The sequence below is a fragment of the Mauremys reevesii genome, linkage group 2 (assembly GCF_016161935.1).
Source record: "Mauremys reevesii isolate NIE-2019 linkage group 2, ASM1616193v1, whole genome shotgun sequence".
In the NCBI taxonomy this organism is placed as follows: domain Eukaryota; kingdom Metazoa; phylum Chordata; order Testudines; family Geoemydidae; genus Mauremys; species Mauremys reevesii.
Window position 1 is genome coordinate 235,922,414 of NC_052624.1, and position 25,501 is coordinate 235,947,914.

A 25,501-nucleotide genomic window follows, 5' to 3' on the forward strand; every position below is an offset into this window, starting at 1 on the left:
CGACGCGGTGAGTTCGACTTCTCGGAGTTCGAACTATCGCGTCTAATGTGGACGCGATAGTTCGAACTCTGGAAGCGCCGCGGTCGACTCCGGTACTCCACCACTGCAAACGGCGGTGGCGGAGTCGACCTTGGAGCCGCGGACTTCGATTCCGCGGCGTCTGGACGGGTGAGTAGTTCGAACTAGGGTACTTTGAATTCAGCTATGCTATTCACGTAGCTGAATTTGCGTACCCTAGTTCGACCCCGCTTCTTAGTGTGGACCAGCCCTTAGTAGGCCTAAGAGAAAGGGGTCTGACTAGGAAGGCTGGAGAATGAAAAGCTTGGAAAAGCACAGTAGGAAGTAGTCCTGGGGCGAGAGCAGTAAAGATGGTGTAGCCGCAGACCTTAACTGCTTGCTACAGGCCCTTGGCTGGAACCCAGCATACAGGGTGGGACGGGGTTCCCCTAATATCAGTGGTGTTGCTTGGGGCACTGAGTGGGGAGACTGCCTGAGTCACTGCAGGACTGACATAGTCAGGGTAGCGAGCATGAGGACTGCCTGATGCTGCTTGTGCAGAGACTTGGAAAGACTCCCTCTGAAGGGGAAATCGCAGTGTGGCTTGGCTGGAGCGCTGAGTCACAAAGCAGCCATGGTGTGACTCAATCAGTGAGAGCTGAGCAGCAATGGTGGAAGAGAAGAAAAGAGGCGCTGAACCAGGCAGAGCTAATCGCCAGGAGGAGGTGCCACACAACACTGAGTAGAGCCCATGGGACAGTCAGTTAACCTTAACTACAGTGGCATTATCAGCTCTGTCTATAATAGTCTCATATACCAAAAACTAGAACAGAAGCAATGATACCAAAAGAGACACCATTTTGTTAGATATATTAAAAGTGGCTTTTGTTACAAAAGGAGTAGTAATATCTAAGTAAGAAATTGTGAGGTATAAGCAACTAATAAATATTTATAAATTCATCAAAAATTAAATATGAACATATAATTAGTAAAATGCCAATATATTATTCTCTGAAAATACTCATACATACCTTAAGTCATGTCTGTTTCATGTTAAATACACTATATAAAATATATACACTAAAGTCATCACAATTAATGTGAGCTATTCTAACTATTCCTGCAGCTAACTGTGATTACCAAATCCACAATGCTAATATTTTCTCCAGTCAGCCGATCTTGCTCATGTTCAGGAGCTACCCTTTTCCTCATCCTCAGGCCTTACTCTGTCTTGCCTCTAGCTACTTCAGCAGCCTCTGTGCTAAATCCCTCCAAAACTGATACCTCTTCCTAGGCTGTGTAAAAATAATTCACTCCCCTATCTTTTTCTGGCACGGACCTGTTCCATTTTTTGGCCTCAAAAGCAGCTTGCAGATCCCATCAGATACCAGTACTTCAAATATAATTGCATCAGCAGAACTGGCTCAGGAGCCATTCTTACCTAGCATAACTGTTAGTTTTGATCCATGATGTAGTTATATAAAACATCATATTAATTTGACATTTTGCTTTCTTTGCCTTTTCCAAGATTATTTGTCACAGTAGGCACCTCACAAGTTTCTTCTCACCTTAAAGTCATATAAAGTTACTGAAAAAACATGACCAAGTACTTGTAGATAGCTACAAAATCTAAGTGTTTTTTATCATCTGAAGGTGGGGCTACAGCATTCTGTTCTGTTTGTCTTTGCTTCCAATTATGTTGTTAGCTTCCACTTCTTGAACTTTAGAATTTGTTGGTTTCCAATGGCTTTGTCCCCAGGAACAAGGTATTGGATCTTCTCGTCAGAACTTTGGCAAAAAGTATTTATGTAAGCAGACAGAGATACTTGAAGATTGCATGTAAAGTGCAAAGCAATGGCGCTTTGAAAAAACAGATAGGATTGCATTTTAAGGTTTTTACCTAGCAATTTCTTTTTCAAACTTATTCCAGCAGGATCTAAGACTAGCTATAGTTTCCTTTAGTTCACATAATTCTTGGCAACATTTTTTCTTGGGGCCTTGTGCCTCTAGTGTGTCTTTGCTGGGTTGTGTAAGCAATATGCAAATCTGTAAAAGAACAGTTTTAAATTGTTAATCGAGATGAGCTTATGTTCCTTTCTGCAGAGAAATACTTTAAAACATAAAACAATCAAATATATATGAATAAATGTAATTATCCTAACTGAGCCAGAACATTGGGCGACTCACAGGAAGGCCATAGAATCTTAGTCACTTGTGATCACAATCCAATCAATAGCACTAGCGGCACAGTGCCTCTTTACACCAAACCAGAAAACTCAGTTTTGACTTTGAAGGAAGCATGCCACATGCTGAACTACCAACACATCTTCCTACAGCATCCAGCGGTGCTTTGAAGGTTTCACATGCAAGTACTGACCTTGCCTAATCCTTGGTTAGTTAATTAATATAAAACACCCAAATCCAATTACAGTAAAAGCGTTGTTATCCGGCATGTTGGGTGAAGGGTGTGTGTGTGTGCCAGTTAATCAAATATGCTGGTTAACTAAGAGTTATACTTTACCAATTGCAGGGGGTGTGGGCTCCAGGGTGGAGCCAGAAATGAGGGGTTCAGGGTGCGGGAGGGAGAGTCTGGCTGAGAATTGAGTGTGTGAAAGGGTGAGGGCTCAGTCTGGGGGTGCAGGTTCTGGGGTGGGGCGAGGGGTGAGGGGTTTGAGGTGCAGGAGGGGGCTCCGGGATTTGGGAAGGAGTGTGGGTGCAAGAGAGGGCTCAGGTAGGGATTGGGATAGGCTCTGGGAGGGAGTTTGGGTGCAGAAGGGAGCTTGGGGCAGGGAGTTGGGGCACAGGAGGGGTTTCAGGGTGCCATATCTGGCTGGCACTCACCTGGGATGGCTCCCTGCAAGAGGCAACATGATGTCCCTGCTGCTCCTAGGCAGAGGCACAGCTGGGCGGCTCTGTGCGCTGCCTCCGCCCGCAGGCACCGCCTCCGCAGCTCCTATTGGCATCGGTTCCTGGCCACTGGGAGCTGTGGAGTCAGGGAGTAGGGCAGGGGCAGCGCACAGAGCCCCTGTGGCCATTCCTCCACCTAGGAGCAGCAGGGACATCATGTTGCTGCTTCTGGGGAGCCACACAGAGCCAAGTAGGGAGCCTGCTTGCCCCGTGCCAACTGGACTTTCAACAAAGATCAGCAATGCCAGTTTATAGAGATTTCCGGTGGGTAAAGTGCCAGACAGTTCAGCTTTTACTGTACTATTAAAGGGTGAAACTGAAAAATTATGGTTCAAAAATATTATCAAAGTACTTATTTTGAAAAGTGTTAATGCTTACCATAGAATCTTTCCATAGACGTCAATGGGCTTTACATCAGAGCCTTAAGCTCTGTATCAAGGGGCATATTATATGGGGTGAGTTTTATAATGTTTCATTTTGGTTGATGGTAGTAACCTTCTATCCTGAAGAGACTTGAGAGCAATGTCCTTCCTTCTTTATATAAAAATATGCAAGGTAATTTGTAGGCTCTCCCAACAACTTACCTTTCTATTTTTGCTCTCTCTATCACATCTGCAATGTAGAATTTCTAATGTCATACACGAAACCCGAGCAGTTTGCCATCTGAAATCTTTGTTGATCTTTTTTTTATAAAAGAACTTAAGCATGTCACATGCCATATTCTGTAATGACCTTATTTCCTATGAAGAAAGAAATAAAGAAAAGATGCCTTGAGTTTGAGTTCCCTTAGATTTTATATAATGGTTGGCTGTCTTAAGCTGTTTCAGTAGGCATTAGCTTGTTTAGAAGCTGCTATGCTGTTCTCTTCCAATATATCATGTGACTAACCTGACTAAATTTTCAGACCCTTATACTGTATGAAGCATTCCTAGATGTGTTGAATTTAGTCTGCAATTACAACTGACACTGGTGGGGTTTGATCTTATCTAAAGCAAACTAATATATCAAATTTTAAAAAGTGATTTTGTGGTTATGACAACTACCTATGTGTGAATTTATGAATATTAGTATGTATAGTAATGAGATTCCGCCTCCGCCCCCCATTAACAACTTTGGCTTCTACATGGGGACAATGTCTGCCACAACATTATTTTAGAAATACTTCTTACTAGAAAGTGCAGATTATTTTGTAAAAGATATCTTACATACATAGAATTAAAGATCAATATCTGAAGTGAAGGTGTAGTTGTATTGGTAACAACAGAAAAAATATTGGTAGGAAAATAAAACAAAGCATTTGAAAGATTAATTTGTACTTGTTAGCTAACTGATACAAAGAAGGCATCCTGTTCTTCATTCCATATTGGATGAAAATATTTTTAATAAATCAATATTTGATAAGTGAGTATAATCTCTGTAGTATGAGATATTGGCTTCTTCGGAAACAGAATTACTACTTAAAGTTTCAAATAAAAATCAGGTACTTGTGTGCAGTATGCATAAATTTTAGGCCCAGAAAAGATTAAAAGGAAATTATTTTATTAGCTCTTATGAGCCCACTGTGCTTGGCTCTGTACAAACATGGAAAAAAAGATGGTCTCTGCCCCAAAAAGTTTATAATCTAAATATAAGAAACTGATGGAGACAGACTGACAGGGAGGGGAAGGGGGAGTACAAGAAAAAAATGAGACAATATTGGTCAGTCTGATAGGCTGTAGCCTCAGCTCACCAGCAGTCTAACCATTGTCAAGTTTTAAAATGAACAGTTCTATAATACAAATTCTGAATACCAGGACTTGCTGTGATTACAACATAACAGTCCTCATCAGCAGAATTTGTTACACAGAGATTGGATTATACAGAAAAGAAATCTACAACACACGAGCGCAAGGAAACTCTGGGGGAAAAAAAAGGGTACTAACCTTTCTGTAACTGTTCTTCGAGATGTGTTGCATATATCCATTCCAATGTAGATGTGTGTGTGCCTCGAGCACAGCTGTCAGAAAATTTTCCCTTAGTGGTATCTGTTGGGTCGGCTCTGGTGTGCTCTGGGGCCGTGTGTTCATAGCATTGGTATATAGGGCACTGCCAACCCCATACCCCCTCAGTTCCTTCTTTCCAGCCAACTCTGATAAGATGGGTAGGACGGTGGGTCTTGGAATGGACATGTGCAACACGTCTTGAACAAGTTACAGAAAGATTTTCTTTTTTGAGTGATTGCACATGTCCATTCCAACATAGGAGACCTCGGCAGTTGTACAGGTATCCCTAGACTCTGTTTGCCAGAAGCTGGGAATGGGCGACAGGGAATAGATCACTTGATGATTACCTGTTCTGTTCATTCCCTCTGGGGCACCTGGCATTGGCCACTGTCAGAAGACAGGATACTGGGCCTTCTGTAGGTATAGGGTTCGGAGTTTATTGACATGCTGACTGCAACACAGATTGGTCAAATCCAGCATTGTCCCTAGCCTGCTTAGCAATGGCATAATGAGAAGCAAATGTGTGCACTGACGTCCAAGTTGCTGCGCTACAAATGTCCTGAATAAGGACCTGGGCTCAAAACACTGCTGAAGACGCTATGTGTCCTTGTTGAATGAGCGGTTATGGTGGGAACACCTGCTAGTTTGTAACATATGCAAACACATGGCATGATCCATGATGAAATTACCTGAGCTCTGATGGAGAGACCTTTCATCCTGTTTGCAACCTTTACAAACACCTGGGTGGATTTCTGAAACTGTTTGGTCCTTTCTATGTAGAAAGCCAGTGCATACCTAACATCTAAAAAGTGGAGCCTTTGCTCTTCCCTGTGGTATGTGACTTCGGATAGAAAACCAGTAGGAAGATAGCTTGATTACTATGGAACTGGGAGACCACCTTTTGGAAGGAAAGCTGTGTGAGGACACAACTGCACCTTATCCTTAAAGAACACCATGTACAGTGGCTCCAAAGTGAGGACACAGATCTCTGAAACTCTTCTGGCTGAAGTAGTGGCCACTAAGAAGGTCACCTTCCAGGAGAGGTATAGTAACAAGCAAGTTGCCAGTGGCTTGACCTCGTGTCCTTCCTGATAAGAATTGTGCTGACGTTGCTGATACATGCATTTTAAAAGAGCAGGATGTGCCCCAGGAATATCTATTTGGGGTCTCAAGGCTGCAAACTCTGGAAAAACCCACACCTGGTTAATCAATAATCAGAAGGAACCTCTTGCTTGACCATTGAAACTGCATACTTAACAAGTTTTCTTTAAGAGACATGTCATTCTATTACTAATGTATAAATAAGGGGGGAAAGTCTGAGGTAGTTGGACTCGTTTGAGACTTTTCTGGGACTCTCCCTCTGGATACATCTTGTGGTCCCCACCAGCAGACAGAAGAAGATTTGGCCACCGGAAGCCTGTTGCTGTGTCATTTGAGAGCCAAACTCAGCTTTGATAATTATCAAGGGCTGTGGGTGTTTTACTAATCTGTTGCAGACATGTGTAAGTGCTTGAGACTAAGTAAAGTTTAGCTTTAAGTGAATGCACTCTTGTGTTGTCCTGTTTGTGCCGGACATCTATTGATTGGACAGCCGTGTCTCCCCTGATTTATTTCCTGACACCTTCTCGCACAAAGTAAAAGTTACCAAGAGCTTTGGGTTGAAAGAACCCTGGGTAACCGTTGCACCTGAGAATACAACCTCTCAAAGCCCTTAAGGAAATGGTTAGAAAGATGGATCGGTCATCCAAGGGTGAAAAGCAGAGATTGCTTCCAGGTGGACTCTAATCAATGCCACGGTTAAACTCTAATAGACTGCAGTCTCAAGTGCAGTAAGTACACTAGAATGAACAGCAGTGATGATTGCATAGGCAAGACACCCTTCTGGGAAGACCAGATAGCAAGCCACTTCCATTCTGCTAGGTAAGTCGCCCTGGTGGAAGCTTTTCTGATTCCTAGTACAACCTTAAGGACCTGCTCCAATCAGGCTAGTTCTGTGGGGTTTAGCCATGGACTTTCCAGGCCATCAGGTGGAGGGACCCAAGGTTCGGGTGGAGCAGATGACCGTGGTCCTGAGAGATCAGGTCTGGATGTAGAAGTAGTGGGATTGGTGACGCCACTGAGAGGTCCAGCAGAGAGGCAAACCAACGCAGGCAGGGCCAAGGCGGAGCTATCAGAATGACCTGCACTTGGTCCCGTTTGATCTTCATCAGGACCTTGTGCACAAGTGGAATAGGAGGGAAAGCACAGAACAGGTGACCTGTCCATGGAAGAAGGAAAGCATCTGAAAGTGACTCGAGGCTGTGACCCAAAAGGGAGCAGAACTGGTGATACTTCCTGTTGTGCTTTGTTGCAAACAGATCTACCTGGGGATTCCCCCGCTGCTGGAAAATGACCTTCATGACATCTAGGCAAGGGAATCACTCATGGTGATCGGTCAAGGATCTGTTGAGCTGATCTACCTGCTCATTTTGTGCTCCTGGTAGGTAGGAGGCCTCATGGTGAATCGAGTAGGTTATGCAAAATCCCACAACCGAACTGTCTCCCAACACGGGGGGAGGCATAGAACATACCCACCATGTTATCTGTTAGAACCAACACATTTTTGCCTTTAACATGAGGCAGGAATGCCTGACAAGCCAGGAGGACTGCCCTGAGCTCCCTGACATTGATGTCTACAAAGAGCTCTTCCTGGGACCACAGGCCTTGAGTTCTGAGAGGACCCAAGTGAGTTCCCCAGCCCAGTGCTGATGCATCTGTGGCCAGGGAGAGTGACAGATGGGGCCATGAAAATGGGATGCCCTTGCAAACTGCCAGTGGGTCCTGCCACCAATGGAGCGAGTTGAGAACCGGGCGAGGAATCATAAGGACCATATCCAGATGAGGGCAGTTTGGCTGGGAGAGGTCTGAGGTGTAGTTTCGCGTATACACTACATAAGTACATGTGGCCATATGACCCAAGAGCCTCAGGCAACTCTGGGCCATCGTCACTGGGCGATCCTTGAGGCATGCTATGAACTCCATGACTGCTTGAAATCACCTTTCTGGGAGGAAGGGTCTGGCCTGGACAGAGTTAAGCACAGCTCAGATAAACTCTATCCTCTGAACTGGGGTAAGGGTAGATTTCTGTGTATTTATAACCAAGCCCAGGTCCTGGAAAGTCAACTGGATGAGGTGGATGCTGGGCTCCCTGAGCCCTGGTTTGGCCTATGACCAGCCGGTCATTGAGCTAAAGATACACCTGCACCCCTTGGCTCCTCAAGAAGGTTGCTACTACTGCCATGCACTTTGTAAAAACGTGGGGTAGTTGACAGGCTGAACAGGAGAACTGCAATTTGGTAATGCACGTGATCCACTATCAATCTGAGGAACCTCCTGTGACCCTGAAAAACTGGTGTGTGAAAATAGGCATCTCTCAAATCAAAGGTGATGTACTAGTCTCCTAGATCCAGGGAGGTGATGATGGACTCCAAGGAGACCATGCAGAACTTTAGCTTCTTGAGATAACTGTTAAGCTGGTGCAGGTCCAGGATAGGTCTGAGACTCCCCCTTGTTTCTTCCTAACCCCAAAAGCTGGTAGTAGAACCTGCAAACCCTTAAATTCTGTGGAACCTCTTCCATGGCTCCCACCTGCAGGAGCAACTGCACCTCTTGGGCCAGAAGTTGCTTGTGAGAGGAGTCCCTGAAGAGAGAGGGGTGAGGTGGGAGGAAAGAACTGAATTGAAGGGTATATCCCACTTCTACTGTGCTCAGTACCCAATGGTTTGTAATAATATGGGACTATTGTCCGGAGAAGTGGGACAAGTGGTCCACAAACGAAGGGTAGGTTGGATCCAAAGTTTCTGTGACTGGTACGGCATCCTCAAGTGCCAAATCAAAAGGCCTACTTAGAGCCCCCTGAATATCTGGGAGGAGCGGGCACTGACGTTGAGGAGGACTGGGGTGAAGGCCTCTGCCTGAAGCCTTTATTTCTCTTTCTCTGAGAGTCCTGCCGGGCCGGCAGAGGGAAGAACCAGGAGAAATGTTGGGGCCTATAATGCTTCTCAAAGACACTGAGGTGTAGAAACCCAGGGACTTCAGATTATCCCTGGAGTCCTTGAGGTCACGAAGCTTGATGTCTGTCTGCTCTGAGAAGAGTGAAGTGCCCTCAAAGGGAAGGTCCTAGAGGCTCTGTTGAACCTCATATGGGAGGCCTGAGACTTGGAGCCAGGAACTCCTACACATGACCACTGTGGAGGCCATGGACCTGGTCTCTGAATCCTCAGCATCCAGGGCCACTTGTAGCCTTTGCTACGGACCTCCCTTCCTCCACCAAAGAGGAGAATTCCCATTTGGCCTCTTGGGGCATCGAGTCCTTAAACTTTAACAAGGAGTCCTAAGTGTTAAAGTCACATCTGATTAGTGATCCTGAGCTGCAAACCGCCAGTTGAGTAGACCTTCCTCCCAAACAGGTCTAGCTTTTTTGTGTCTTTTGCTTTGGGGATAGCCCCTGGTAACCCCTGTCACTGTCGCTCATTGGCAGCGGAGCCACCAGATATCCCATGGGGGTGGGGGTGGGATGAGGATACAAAAACTCATATTCTCTAGCTAGGACAAAGTAATTCTGTTCACCCTTCTTGTCCGTAGGAGGTAGGGACACCAGGGTTTTTATTTGGTCCATGATGGCTTCACTGAGGGGAAGGGTCATAAGATGTCCACCAAAGAGTGGGAGGACTCCTGAACCCCCTCAGCCTGAATGCCCAGGTTTTGGGCCACTCTCTTTTAAGAAGCTCGTGATGGGCCTTATAGTCATCATGAGAGGGTGACATGTCAGCTCCTGTCATGGCCTCATCAGGAGAAGAGGAGGAGGAAGCTTGCACTGGCAGGGAGCACTACTACTCCTTGCTTTTGGCACCGGACAGGTTACATGATGCTGGCTCCTGGTACTCGGTACCAGAGCCTGGATCAGGCTCTGCTTGAAGAAGTGGCAGCACTCTTCCCTCGCAGGCCACCGAGTATGAGCACCTCCATCGAGGATCTTGCATAAAGAGAAATGCCCAAAGGTTCTAGAAGAACCACTTTGCAGGCACCTGCCTCTAGCCAGCAGGCCAAGCAGTCAATGGTATGGCCTGGCCCAGGTGCATTGCAGGATAGTGCCGACTTGTCTGTTGGGGCTGGCTCCTATGGGAGATATACGACTCCACCTCCGACTCCAAGGACAAGAAGTCTCTGTCCAGAGACCACAGAGGAGTAGTTCCCATCGGTGCCAGTGAACAGTGTCAAGGCAGGGAACACTGGAACTGGACCATCACAGCCAGCTTCCCTTTATACAGTACCAAGGGCTGTGGAGTGGCCCAATGCGGGTCGCACTCTGTTCTGGTCTCCATGCCTGGCCATCCTAGGGGTCAGGGAATGTCCTATCTTGACTAGCATCTTCTTTTGTTTTTTCCTCAGCACCGGAGATGCTGAATGTTGCTGAGGTGCCCAGATAGCGGCAGGAGTGCTCCTCAGTGACACCAAGGTGCTTGGTGGTGAGTTTGAATGGCCTGGCTCCAATAGCGGCCCAAGCACTGCTTCTATTAAGAGGGACTTCAGCCTAGCATCTCGGTCATTTTTGATACAGGGCTTGAAGTCCCTGTGACTCTTGCAGCACTCCCAAACGTAAGCTTCCCCTAAGCACTTAAGGCAACTGGAATGTGGATAGCCCAGAGGCATAGCCTTGCTGCAGGAGCCACAAGGCTTGAAGCTCAGCCACCAAGGCATGCCTCAGTACTGGGAGCGGAGGAAACTAACTAACAACTACAAGAGAAACTTAACCAACTATGAACAAAACTATATGTATAGAAAGAGAGGAAACAAAGTCCACTGAGGAAGATTTGCAAGAGAAGGATAGAGCATTTCCAGCAACCATCATGGGTGGTAAGAAGGAACTGAGAGGACGTGGTCAGCAGTGCCCTATACACCAACGCTATGGACGTATAGCACCAAAGGGCACCAGAGCCGACTTGACAGATACCATGGAGGGCATATTTTCTAGTGACTGTGCTCAGGGCGCACACACACCTACATTGCAACCGACATGTGCAATCATTCAAAGAAGAAGTTGTCTTTTACCTGAGTATCATTGCAGAAAAATGCACTGGGGTTTTCATGTCTTTTATTCCTGCAGCACCTGTCACGATACTCTTCAGACATATTTTCCTATAATAGATCATATGTTAAATAATGTAACGGTGTTCAAATCAAGTTGGCTTGGTTTCTCTTTCAACAGTTGATGAGCTTAACTCCTTAGACTGCTTTTTTAGGATGGCATCAAGAGTAGCAGTGGAAATAGAGAGTGCTGAATTTTTTCTTGGCAGGTAAGCTAAGGAGGAAATAATTTAGCTATAGTTTGCAAGGGTAGCTATTTATAATTTTGAAACTACAGATTCCACTTAATTACTTGATTTCTTAACAGCATTTTTTGGTTGTATTTTTGTTTAAAGTTTATTCTCTTAAGAAATATACATAAATTGAGATTTTCCAAGGCATCTAATGGGATTTTGGCATGCATCTTCTATTAACATGAATATAAGTTGTGTCTAAATCCCCTAAATGTCTTCAGCTGTAAGTCTTGCCCCTTTGCGCCACCATTTTTTCCCTTTGTTTCCTTCTTCCACACCTTTCTTTATGTCATCCAGACACTTGTAATAACTTCTTGATCCCAATGGAAACACATTCTCTCCCTTTGTTCTTTCCAACCCCCCTCAAAAGTCTCTCTGAACCTTGCAGAAGAAGTGTGTTAAGTCATATCAATATTATGCCTTCCTATATTTAAAAAAATACAAGAAAGGTTTAGTCATCTCCATCCTTTGGGTTTCTCTTTGTATTTTTGTTCTAACTTTGTCAGTGTTTCAGAAGCACATCTGAACAAAACTGACTTCAAACTTTGGAAACAGTAGATTGTGTAAACAGGGAGGTAGTGACTCAACACAAAACCCTAATGAGTCAAATATTCAGAGACCTAAAACAATTAAGAGAGCATCAAACAGCTGTTTGTTTGCTGAAATGCTGAAATTCCAGCCAGAAAGGCCAGACAGTCCTCAGCTCCGCCTGACTTTTCAAATAGCTTCACAATAATCACTCTGGTTGGTAGGTAGGTAGGTCACTGGGTGGGACAAAAAGACAGTGGATGAAACCCTAGCCCCACTGGAGTCCATGGCAAATCTCCCCTAGACTTCAAGGGGGCCAGGACATACCCACTATCTGCCTGTAGTTAATGTCTGCAGTCACCAGATATGGAGCAAAATCACAATGAGCATTGCCACACACAACCTCTAATAGAAATCCTATTTTACTCTTGCCATTCTTTTAAACTCGGGGGGAATGATTATGGGAACCTTGGTTCTTGAGAATTTAAGAAACACATACCATAGTTTGGGGGAGAAATCAACATTATTCTCGTTCTGTGGTGACATTGCTTATTGATAGTCATCAAAGTTTTTATTTTATTCTTAATATTTTTGTTCTGTGAACCACTGCACTTATAGAAATCTAGATCAAATTTAGCCTTGAGCATAACCTTGCAAATCCTGCTCTGAGTCAGACTAGACAGAAATTAGTAACTAAAAGAAAAGTAATAATATCTTACACACATTGCAGCAGAGTGGTACTTATCAGAACTATTAATTATGGTGGCTTGGTGAGTGTAATGGGGTAAAAGATCCTTCTGCCTCTAGGTTCCAGGTTCAAACCAGAACACAGGTTATGTAGAAACTGAAAGTTATTTGCTATCACTATGTGATCTCAGGCAAGAGGCTAGAGGACACCTTCTACCACACAAACAGTATTACTAACAGTTCTTGCTGATAATTTAAGCAGACAGAGAAGCATTGATTAGATATGGAGGCTGAACTAATCTCTCCAGAGCTGGGGTAACACACATTGGCTGGGAAATGAGGGAATCTGCATAATAGGTGCTGGTGCTACCCCTATTCCGTGAGGACTTCAGATTTCAATATTCACAATCCCATACCTTTCATGAGCACTAAATTCACAGCTCCTTAAATAAAAATTAAATAGCAAATACTTTCATTTTTTCCTAGCTCCTAACGACTAGGAATGATTCACTTGATGTAGACAGCTGTTGACTTAAGCATTCCATTTAATGTGCTGGCATAAAGATATAAAATACTAGATTAATGGTCTGGGTATTAACTGGCCTTTCACATGGCTTTCAAATATGGTGATTATTTCCAGTTTGGATCATTGTCAGCAATGAGAAGTAGAGCTCAAGACTGAGGGCCAGTTTTTTTAAATGCTGACTTTGTGCATATATTCAACAGAGGGCATAAAACTTCAGGCAAAGTTATAAAGAGATGCAAATTATGGGTCAGATTATGTAGCCTCTACTCATATTGAATAGCATTTACAAACGCAAGTAGTCTCAGTGACTTCACCACAACTACTATGTAAGTGCTTTCCAATGGGATTAGGTGTTACACAATCTAGACCTAAATATTTTATATCTCTAACTACCTGTTGCAAGGACACGATCATCTGAGTCATATCATTTGCACCTGCAAATAACTGCATTCACAGCTAGGTGTGAGTGCAAAATTAGAGGCTGCATCGTTATGTCACCTAAAAAAAACCCTGCACACCCATTTTAATGTGTGCCTTTCAATGTGACATTTAGCATGAATTAACCTTAAAATTATTCACAAAAAGATCACCTTTACTTTTAAAAAAAAATTTAAACAAAAGAATATGACTACCTACCAGCAATTCAATATCGTGGCTTAGGATATTCTCATACTTTTCACGTATTACAGTTGTATTTTCCATCACACAAGTAGATGAATTTACTGGCAACAGAACTATGAACAGTGGCAGAATCCCAAACACAGACCTAAAAAAAACTAGATTACAACAACATCAATTAAGTATATTTTTAATACCACAGAGTATGCTCTATTAACTGTTATATAATGAAGTCTCTTATAGTAACTTATCTGGGATTTATTGTTCAACTCTACCAAATAACTGATACATTACAGTCCATTTTGGGTATGAAATGTGAAAATGCCTTTAAACATACTTTTCTGACAAGGTATCTTTTAAATGCATTTTCAGAGTATGTTGCCCTAGGGGTATTAACATAAACTTAATTAATGCTAACAAAAGTAATAACTATGTTGAGGGGACAATAATATCCTTTTGAGTATTGTTAGAAATCCTGAAGTACTACAGTATATAGCAGATGAAGTATACAAGTTTGCAAGTATAAATAAAGTTTTGCAAGTTTTAAATATTTGGATTTGGGGCGGGAGGGTTTAAAGTAAAGTTAGTGCTCATGAAAGACACTATTTGCCCTCCGCTGGGAAGGTCGGGCCCCCTCAAAGAGTCATTCAGGCTGCCAGTCCTAGAAACTAAAATAGCCTCTATGTGCCAAATCTGCTTTGATTGAAGTCAATGCAGAAATCCAACTGAATTCAATGTACATGTAACAGTTATTTTGTAATATACGTTTTGCCACAGCTCCCTACCAATGGACCTTAATGCTGTCTTGGAAGGATTACCTCTAGTAATAAGAATATAGCTCAGTCTTCATGCCCCCTCAATCCCTCTCTGCTGATGTTGTCAATTGTGGTAATGTTGATTGTGGGGTAGACAGCTACCCTGTAGAAACTGAACTGAGAAACTCTTTTCATCGCTGTTAGTCAAATTTCACAGTCTTTATTTGGGCAAATTTCCCTTTGACTTTAAATGAGAGTTTTGCTTGACTAACAGGCAAATTCTTTATCCCTACCTTAGGTATTTCGAGGTCACCCATCACCAAAATCATAAGTCGTTGAAGAGCCATCCAAGGGAAATAATTTATGGTCACTAACAGTCAGGGCTGGATTTAAACAGGTCAAATAAAGGTGAACGGCTCAATATCTCATGACACATTCCTTGACCTAGTCAGGTCCTAAGAACATATATACAAGAGCACATGTAACACACATTGTCCAGGACGCCTGGACACCTAATTTAGGCCTGTGGATCACACTAGCTGGCAGGGTGCCTAAAAGTTAGGCATTGCAATACTGAATCTAAGTCTCCTCAGTAGAGCTAGCCCTAGGCACCTGTCTGCATCTTTAGGCTCTCAACTAGCTTTGAAAATCTGGTCCAAAGTGCTATGTAATCCCTTGAAATTAAAGACATAAATATAGTAAATGTAAGGCTGTAAAAATATGTCCCTGATCCTGCACTCAGACCTCTGACTTCTACAGAGTCATAGAGTTTAAGGCCAGAAGGATCACTAGATCATCTAGTCTGATAGCCTGTGATATTCAGGAGACCAACACTGCCCCGCACTGCCCCTATTCTAAATTTAGGGTTTAAAGTATTACAGCCCCCAGGAATTTAGCTGATTATGATGCACCAATGGCAGAGGCCCCTGTATTGGTAGGGAAATGATTAAGTAAGATGTACCCAGATAATCCTGGGAAGTGACTGGCACCCATACTCTGCAGAGGAAGTCAAAGGAAACACAAGGTTGCTGCCAATCTGACCTGGGGAAAAATTCAGTTAGACTCTGAGCATATGAGCAAGAACCAGCCAGGCAAGCACCCGAAAAACACAATGCTCAATGCCACCCCAGAGCCCTGGCCCACTCCATCCAGTGTCCAATCTCCAGCTGTGGACATCTCTGATGCTTCAGAGCAGGGGTGGCCAACCTGTGGCTCCAGAGCCACATGCAGCTCTTCAGAAGTTAATATGCGGCTCCTTGTATAGGCACCGACTCCGGGGCTGGAGCTACAGGTGCCAACTTTCCAACGTGCTGGCTGGTGCTCACTGCTCAACCCCTGGCTCTGCCACAAGCCCTCTCCCACTCCACTCCTTCGCACCCCTCCCCTGCCCTCACTCCTTCCCCTCCAAGCCTCTTGCATGCCACGAAACAGCTGATTGGGAGGTGCAGAGAGGGAGAGGGAGGCGCTGATCGGCGGGGCTGGTGCTGGTGCTGGTGCTGGGAGCAGGTAAGGGCAGGGCCGGCTCCAGACACCAGCCTACCAAGCACGTGTTTGGGGCGGCACCTTGGGGCGGGGTGGCACTTGGGGTTTGTTTTTGTTCTTTTTGGTTCGGCCCGGCAGCGCTGGGGGGAGGCGGGACTTGGGAGGCGTGGCGCCGTGCTGGGGGGGCGGGGACTTGGGTGGTGTGGCGCTCAGCGGGGGCGGGCTTCAGCAGCACGGTGCTCGGGAGGGTGGGAACTTGGGCAGCGCAGTGCGGTGCTCGGGAGGGGCGGGGACTTGGGCGACGCGACGCTCAGGGGCGGGGACTTGGGCGACGCGACGCTTGGGGGGTGGGGCGGCGCTCTTTGTTTTCACTTGGGGCGGCAAAAATGTTAGAGCCGGCCCTGGGTGAAGGGGAGCTGATGGGAGGCTGCTGATGTATTACTGTGGCTCTTTGGCAATGTACATTGGTAAATTCTGGCTCCTTCTCAGGCTCAGAGGAAGGCGACCAAAACAGAATGAAAAACTACAGCATGGGGGGGGGGGGGAGAATCCCTTCCTGCAGGTGGCCAGCTGAAGCCCTGAAGCAAACTGGAAGTGAGCCCCAGGGCTGCTGAACCTTACCCCGTCAGACAATCACACTCATACATTGTCCAGCTCTCTCTTCAAACTAAGTTGTTTGGCCCCACAACTCCTACTGAGAGGCTGTTCCAGAACCTCATACCTCTGATGGTTAGAAACCTTCTCCTAATTTCCAGCCTCAATTTGTTCATGGCCAGTTTATATCCATTTGTTTTTGTGCCAACACTGTCCTAAATAGCTCTTTACCTGCCCTAGTGTTTACGCCCCCTTCCCCTCCACACTCCCTCCAATGTATTTATAGAGAGTAATCAGTCTTCTTTTTGCTAGGCCAAATGAGTCAAGCTCTTCAAGTCTTTTCTCATATGATAAGCCCTCCATTCCCTATTCATCCTAGTAAATCTTCTCTGCACCCATTCCAGTTTAAATTCAACTTTCTTGAACATGTATGACAAGAACTGTACACCAAATTCCAAATGAGGTCTTACTAGTACCTTATATGGTATTAATACTTCTCTAGTTCTACCAGATTATATCCAAGGATTGCAGTTGCCTGTTTCACAGCTGCATCACATTACTGGCTCATAGTCATCCTGTGATCAAGGAACACAGCCAGGTCTCTCTTCTCCTCTGTCACTTCCAACTAATGAAACCTCAAGCTTGAGGCAGAAATTATCATTAGATCTTAGGCATATGACCCTTGCACTTTATACTACTGAATTCCATCCCATTTCTGTTATTCTAGTCTTCAAGGTCATCCAAATCTTCCTGTATAATATTCTGATCTTTCTCTGTACAGACCGTCCCTCCCAACTTTGTACCCCCATCAGATTTCATTAGCATACTCCTACTTTCTGTGCCCAAGGTCAGTAATAAAAATATTGAGTAAGATTAGTCCTAAAAACCAATCCTTGAGGAATGCCACTAGTAACCTACCTCCAGTCACTTTTTGGCACAATCTGTTACATTCTTCCCCTTGAACCAGTTCCTTATCCACTTTACAATTCTTATACTAATCCCCATCTTCTCTAAGATAGCTAACAATTTCCCAGTTGTTTCATATTTCAAAAGACAAATAACAATGGTCTAAGTATGTCATTAGTGCAACAGATTCCAACAGTAACATTAAACAAGAAAGAACCACAGCCCTTATAGATATCAGTATATGGCAACAACACTGTAGCCATAGACCTACTTAATCTAGCAATTTGTGATTAAAGATAACCTGCAAAAAAAAAAAGAGTTGGGTCTATACCATTATATTTTTTTTTTGCCTCGCTATGATCTATAAAGAAAGCCTGAAAGGTTTGTTGGGGTGTGTGTGTGTTTTTACATTAGTAAATTAGGTCCTAATGAACCCATAATACTGATACCATAACAAGAGCCAAGAGAGAGCCAGACGATTGAGAAGGGAAAGGATTTCCAGTCAGATTGTTTATTATTAAAAAAAAAGTGAACATCTATTTATCTGCAATGACTCATTGCTATGTTGAAGGAAATTAAACTTTTAACAAAGTGAACATTCTGCTCTTCCAGTGAAAGTGTATGAGTTCATAACTCCTACTTCCTGAAATCCCCAGCCAGCAAGAGTTAATATTCCTGGGAGTTTCAGACAGAGGAAAAAGCCCGTATTTACAAAAAGCAACCTTTAGGCCCTTCAGTACAAGGGGCCAGGCAGGCACACTATCAACGTTATACCACCCAGGGGCAGGAGATCACTTCAATTTCCTCAGCAACACCCTTGCAATATCCGTAGATTAAGTGACAGTAATGGAAAGCTACCAGGTTGTAGCATCCTCCCAGGGTTTCAATGCTTCCAAAAGCCTCCACCAGAGGCTGTTCAGAAGCACCAGCAGGTCCAGTCTGGGCTTTCCCTGCTGTGGCTCAAAGCACTGGGCAGTCAGGGTGGGCTGTGTCCCTCAGCCCCCCAAGCCATGGAAATACCCCATGGGCCTGAAGGAGAGAAGAGTGCATTATCTTCCTGCATCCAGCTTCCCAAAGCAAGAGCATGCACAAGGGGGGGCAAGCAGGGGCAGAGCCCCCCTAATTAGTGGGGGCACAGTGGAGGGAGGGAAGCAGCTCCTCTGGCCGCATGGGGTAGTGCCCTTCCCAAAGCAGTCAAATTTTTATTCTTGCGCAGGCCCCCTGCCCCAGAGCAGGATTCAGCCAGAGCCTGCAAACCCAGGAGGCTTAGTACATCTCCCTCCCCCCTCGGCTGGCCAGACAGCTAGTGTGAAAAATCGGGATACTTTTTTTCCTCCGGGGGTAGGTGCCTATGTAAGACAACGCCAGTAATGTTGGGACAGCTGGTCACCCTATGGCTGAGCGCGTGGGGATCCCCAGAGGCACCTGTTTGGTGCCTGCCTCAACTTTGTGCAGGGCTCGGCGCAGCGCGGCCGCCTGCCCCTGGCTTGGCACGGCAGGCCGTGGGCAAGGCGCACGCCGCAGGGAGGGGCGGCTCTTCCCTGCAGGAGCCGGGGGTGGGGAGGGGGGCGGCTGGCGGCGGACCCGCTCCCGGGACGCCAGCCGCTGCCTGGGGGCAGCCGGTTTCCCGTCCGCGGGCAGGTGTTTGCACCGGCCTTGAGGGGGCGGCGGCGGCGGCGCTCCCTTGCCCGCTCCCCAACCCTGGCAGTTCCCAGCAGCGCAATCCTGATTTCCCGACACCAGGCGGGCTGGGAACCGGCCGCTTCCACTTTCGCTCTGAAAAGCTGGGAAATTCCCGGCCGGGGCAGTGGGGATAAAAGCACCTTCGCGGGCGCCGCTGCACCATTGCTAGCGGGAGCTGCCAGGGAGCCAGCGCAGCCGGGTGAGAGGCGGGCGCCGCGGGGCAGCGGGCAGCGTGGGCTGAGGGCAGCGGGCTCTGCAGGCGGGATGCAAAAGCCGCAGGGGCTGCGCGCCGGGAGGGCTGCAAGGGTCGCCGGCTCGGGGGGCTGCCGCGCGCGCGCGCCCCTTACCATGGAACATTGTCCGCAGGGGGAGGTGGAGAGAGCTGCGCTGGTGGCTGCTCGGTCATGGTGGTGGCAGAGGCTTGTGCATGGTGCGAGGCTGGTGCAGAGCGCGAGGGGAGGCTCTGGGAGTGCAGAATCCGCCGGGGCAGGCTGCGCCAGGCGCTGCTGTGCGAAGGAGCGGGCGTTCCCCGACTCACCAGCCCTCCGGCCGCATCTTCCTTGGGGGAGACGCGCTGGCTCCGCGGGGCTCTGCTTTTCCCATGGGACTTCCGCGTGCACAAGTTACTTTCACTTTCTGCTCTGCCCGTGTGGCCCCCGCTCTCTAGCCAAGGCTGCCGACTCCAAGGCTGCACCGCGGCCAGGGGCTGGGCAGGCGCTCGCGCAGGAGGTTCCCCTCCCGGGCGCTCCGCCGCAGAGCAGGTGGGACGGCGAAGTTATCCCGCTTCCCCTCCCCCCTGCGCAGAAAAGCGCCCCGCGCCCAGAAACCTGCCCGGTCGGGGATCCGTCCGCGAGTCCACCGAGATAGCCAGAGCCTGCGGTCAGAGCGCGGCTGGGGAGAAGGGGGGAAAAGGCAGCGCTGCCCGCCAAAGGCCAGAGTCCCAACAGAAGTGACAGCTGGAGGCGCTGCTTGTGTGGCTTGTCCCGGTCCGGGGAAGAGGAGGTGGGATCACATATGCCTTCCACGCCCAGCCCTTCGGGGATCCCAGTGTGCGGGCAGAGGCAGAAGGATGTACCTTGGCAAGGCGCGTGGAAAGAGCCATTCGTTAGTAATCAGGCCATTGGGAAAAACTGGTTTTTGTTGTTTGCTTGGGAGGTTTGTGTTTTTTTGTATGTTTGGGGTGGGCGGGCGAGCTGCCCGATCCCGGGCTGTGAGAGCCCCCCACCTGAGGGGCTGCATCTGGCTTGCATCCAATAGCATGTGATTGAAATATGTAACGTGCCGCCGGGTGGAGGTTACTTTTGGGCTTCCTTGACTCGTTTTCAACGCTCCTGAAAGCGTCGGCCAATCTTTAGTTCGATTGATTTTCCAGGGACATTGTCCACTAGTTTATCTTGCTGGGGTTGTTTAAGTGCAAACGATAGTACTGACTGGAGAGCAATTGCAAAGTGCAGAAAGCAGTTGGCGAGGGGGGTATGCACTCTCATCGATGTGAAAAGGTTTGAAATGTTACGTAGCCAATAAACAATACCTCTCCCAGCGAGTCTGCTTTAGCAGAAAGGCCCGCCCAGTCGTGCAAAGCGCTGGGCGTGCGTGACCCCTCACTGAAATCTGTGGCGCTCTGCCCAATTCCAAACCACAGTAGTCTGCTCACGTGGGTCTCCATACAGGGTCGGGGGCCTAACATTGATAGCTAGTTACAGGGGTCTTGAATGTGAATGAGGGTTTTGCCTGACTAAAACTTTCAAAATTTGGTCCTTAATTAGATCTGTTCATGAGACTACTGAATTCATCACCAGCTTTTTATTGGTTTTACTGGGCAAGCATGCCTTCCACCCCACCTGTATTGAAATTTGCCATCTCCTCTGGTCTAAAGTAGCCTGACTTGGTTGATATTCAATTCAAGGTATGGTGCAGGGCTTCTTGGTGTGGGGAAGCAGTTTGCAGAGGGGTTGAAGGAGGTTTAGGATAGGGCATGATTTAGGGTGTTAGCTGGCCTGGCTGTATTTCTTCAAATTGTGGGTGGGGATTACCCTGTTCATGTTTTGTGATTCATAGTAAAGAACTGGGAACCCTTGAGGGGATGAACACTTTGCATTGTAAGGCCCCAGTCCTCCAAACACTTGTGCATGTGCTGAACTTTACTTACTGAAGTAGTCCTATTGACCTCTGGTGGTACTACTGCTGTGAGTCAAGGTAGGTGTCTGTGTAAGTAATTGTAAAATCACAGCGAAAAGTTGTACCAAAGTCACATATTCACATGCTAGCAAACAATATGTAAAACTTATAAGAGTACTTTATTTAGATGTTCTGGATAAAAAAACTAGAAAATCAGCACATCAAAAAGATGCAGATATGAAATATAATAATAATGATTAATAAAACCTTACATAGTGTGACTCATTTAGTTACTAGGCTGCGTTCCTTTAATACTCCATTCTGAAACCGAGGGTTAAATCCTGAAGTCAGTGGGCATTTTGATGTAATTGGTGCCAAGAATTCACCCTGGGACTTCTAAATAAATGTAAGTGCTTTTTTTCATGGTAATGTATTGTTGAAATATGGCACAACTCTTTTTTCTGTAGTCAGAGTGACAAGAAAACTAATAGCTTAGTCTGATCATTTTGGCCTGGGTCTTGCAATTAAATTCACATGTACGCAAGGGTCTGCCAGTGTTTGAAGGCCTTCCTAAGTAAAATATGAACAAATAAATACTTGAATGCCATCATCCAAGGACATTATTTCACAAATGCTGCTTAATATGAAAACATTACTCTTTAGTAGAAAAGCATCAAAAGTGTAAAGAAGCTTGGTTCCCAAAGCATATTCAAAGTATTAGTTCAAGTATTCAAGTTAGTATTAGTATTCAAGTATTGGTTCCCAAAGCATATTCAAAGTAGATTAGAAAATGTAAACTTGTTTAATGGTCATGTAAAAAAATATATGGAGTACTTCTTTCATCTCTGTAGTAGCTTCTCGTTTTTTAACACGGTCATGTCATCTGTTAAAATTACTCAGATTATCCAAAGAGAAATAAGACTATTGTGAAATCAACTACTGTTTTATGACTAAGATTTATTCAGCAATAAATTAATCTGAATGTTAAAAGCATCAGGGATTGAAAATTACGGTTGTGAAGACTAAATGTAAATCAACTCCATGTATTATGGGAATATCTCAGCATTCATGAGTTCTGGATGAAAGAATCATTGGAGAATCAATGATATTAAAAAGGCTAATTTATTTGACCCTAAACTAGTCTAATTAACTGATATCATTTTTCGAATTTTAGGAAACATGTTTGATACATAGGGCCCAAACGTGCTCGGAGTGAAGTCAGTAGCAAAACTCACTCACTGGAATGGGACCAGGCTACAATTTAACAGAAAAAATCTTAGATTTGATTCTATAGTCTTTACTTGGGGAAAAACTTTAATTGACTTCAGTGAGAATGTTACCTGAGAAGTACTATAGATTGGACACATTTATTGTATCACGGGACTAGACAGCTCCAAAAAAATCAGAAATTCCAGTTTACTATTTATGATTTGGCTGACTAAGCAAGAGTGGAGAGTAGGTGGCTTTCTGAAAGATTTAGGTGGTGATTCTTTCTGTACATATAGTATTTTTTTGTCGTGCCTGTCTGTAAATGCATATGTTTCCTGTATTCATTCACTGATATATAACCTTGATTTCTTCCAAGCTTTGAAAAATAAGCAGAAATAATTTTGAAAAACAGAGAAAGCATTGAAGTTTGCATATGAAACAGTTCCAAGATACCAGTAACATTCTCAATTTATGCATGATCATACTCCATGAGTTTAGTATATGACTTTGTGAAGATAAGTGCTGTTCATCTAAATTACCTTCAGTAGGTATTACTAGAATGATTAGATTACTAGATTACTTTTTTTTAAAGTAGACCTGATGTCCTAACTTTCTGCAATGATTAAAAATAAATAAATAATAGACAGCAATTACTGCAACATATTAGTTGGAAGAACATTTAAGGGCCCAATCCTTGAAGCTTTCACTTTAATGCAACTATTCATGTGGGTAATGCTGGGCACATGCTGAAGTGTTTTTTAGGGTTGGGACTTAAAATATAACATGTAATTGCAGTAACTGCTTTTCAATAAACGATAACATCTTGTGTACATAATTGCAAAAGTTTAGATTATGGCCTATTATGTAAATCATATTTCTGCAAAATTGGTGAATGATTAATTTAAAAAACTATATTATCGAACTACATATGTAGCAGAAGAGCTTTTTTATTTTGGGGTAAAAAAGCTCAGTGTTGTAGTTGAGATACATACTGACAGAATCCAGTAAATTGGGGTTTCTGCTATTCACATCCTTATATTTTAAGTATAAATATGTGACTGGTGATAGACTTAATTGAATTTTCTCATTCTCAGTTTGTTACAATTTAATGTTAAATATTCCAGGGGTTTTCTACACATTACAAAAAGCCTTTGCTTATTTGGGGTTCAATGTCAAATGCACTGGGCACCCAGAACTTCCATTTACTTGCAGGTTTGGCCTTATTTTATAGTGCAGGTAGAACTAGGGTCCCAATCCTATAGTTACACCAAAAATGTTAACTGACGTCTGTTGATGTATGATAGGTATTTTTTTTTTCTGCATACAGTGATTGTTCTCTTTAGAGTTGTATGTTATAGGACAAACAGGTGAAATGACTGTTTTTTAAAATGCACTACTTCTCTAACTGAACCAAATGTATATTTTTATGTAAGAACTCCAGCACAGTCTATCTTCCCCCCTCCACCCCGCACCCTTTGGAACTTGATCATGCATTCCTTTTGCACCCCAAATAGATTTCATTAGGCATTTAACGTTTAAGAGAAATTCTGGATTGGGCCTTTAGAATGGATTTTTTTTCTTTCTCCCTGCCACCCACAAATGCTAGCTTTGAAAAGATTCTCTGAAGAAAATTTGTATTTTCATTATAGCCAGAGTTGGACTTTAAAGAATAATTAAAAGAAAAAACAAAATAGTTGCTGTGGTGGTTTTTCATGGATCAAGATAACTACATAGGACATAAACTATTGCAAATTGCCATGCTAACATTCTGAATTGAATTAAATTAAAAGTTCCCTTTTAGTGGACACATTGTTTGGAACTACCTCTGTGCACTGCAAAAAAGTAGGTACTTATATTATGTCTGCTGTCGTAATCTGGAAAAAAAAGTGTTTCTTGTTTTTGGTTTTTTAAGTTGGAAGTGTTTATATTTACTCAACTTGCATAGAAATCTTGAAGTAAGAAAATCTGAAGGCTGTAGGATTGAGCCCTTTTGTGTTTTGGAAGGGGGAAAACAAGAATTTGTTCCTTATGAGCTTTTTTTGTTGGAATTTTCTGCAGTTGTGATGCATTTTGTAGTACGCACAAGAAAATATATATGTTTAAAACTTTATCAAAGTTCATTTTAAGAATATCTCAAAATAGGCTTTTGGAGACCTAATTAGGAGAAAAAATGTAAGGATAAAGAAACAAAACAATAGATGTAAACAACTTTCTTTAGGATTGTTACTGCTTTGACATTGTGGAATATATATTTTTATTAAAGCTATCTACATTTTTAAGTTTTCTGGAATTCACATGTCCCTGAAGTCATTAAAGTAATAACCTTTTTTTGAATTTTGGAACATTCCTAGATTTCTACATTTTACCAGGAATGCCCTATATTGACTTTTTAATAAAAACTATTGTGGCGAACAAAACATACATACGTATAGACTGTGTGTCAATATCATTTGGAGTTGACAGGACAAATCAGAACTCTTTCATAATGTCACATTTCTCATAAAAACATCACAGTATAAGTGCTATATCACTTCAATGGCCAGAATAGACCTCACTTGTTAGTTGTACACAGCATAATTATGAGGAAGGGATTGAGTGAGGACTGAAAAAAGTAGTGACCTAGACACACGTTTTTTAAAAACACATGTTTTATTTTAAACTGGATTATGTGTGGAATCTGAATTCTGACTAAAATCTTACTAATAACTTTCTGAAAAGTGTAAGGATCAAGCATGCCTTATTTGATTCTTCCTTTAGTGCATGACATAAAGGATACTGCTGCTTTATAATGAAAAGATATATTCAGCGTTTGCCCAGCGTTTTTGGAAATATTTTTTAAGTGAGCTCTCCATTGAACTCTGAAATTCATGCTTCACTGAAATATTTTCAGATAGGGTTTTTTTTCCTGATTTGTATTTATTTCCTTTCCTAGTCTCTAGAAGAAGTTTCCCAGTAAAGTGTATCATAATTTGTAAGGAGAGAAACTTCCCACATCTTCCGTTAGACCCATTATGTATACGTACTTGGAAGCTGGGTTACAATTAATTGATTCAGCCAATTATTTCAAGTTGGTGACAGTGAGAAGCTTTATCTGATTTGTCTTGTCAACAGAACTAAAGTTTTAAAGAAGCACAAAAAGTATGTTTTTCT

General features: G+C 44.2%; 1 protein-coding gene across 2 annotated transcripts; it reads right to left on the minus strand.

Moving 5' to 3' along the window:
* Window positions 1-881: 881 nt before the first annotated feature.
* Window positions 882-20,131, minus strand: IL7 (interleukin 7). 2 transcript variants are annotated; one of them, XM_039528077.1, is made up of 5 exons: window positions 19,372-20,131; window positions 13,623-13,762; window positions 10,977-11,063; window positions 3,489-3,644; window positions 882-2,043 (listed from the first exon to the last, which is right to left on the minus strand). In XM_039528077.1, exons 1-5 carry the CDS (start codon window positions 19,379-19,381, stop codon window positions 1,894-1,896), a joined length of 543 nt encoding a protein of 180 aa, XP_039384011.1. In that variant the 5' UTR covers window positions 19,382-20,131; the 3' UTR covers window positions 882-1,893. The 2 variants fall into 2 exon arrangements, with proteins under 2 accessions (XP_039384011.1, XP_039384010.1); XM_039528076.1 differs by lacking the exon at window positions 19,372-20,131 and adding an exon at window positions 18,200-18,266.
* Window positions 20,132-25,501: the final 5,370 nt, after the last annotated feature.

Excerpts from the sequence above, each read along its gene's own strand:
- IL7 (XM_039528076.1), bottom strand. Across the intron at positions 11,064-13,622 it reads GCCACGATATTGAATTGCTG|GAAAATATGTCTGAAGAGTA; the intron begins GTAGGTAGTCAT and ends GATCTATTATAG. Across the intron at positions 2,044-3,488 it reads GAGAGAGCAAAAATAGAAAG|ATTTGCATATTGCTTACACA; the intron begins GTAAGTTGTTGG and ends GTTCTTTTACAG.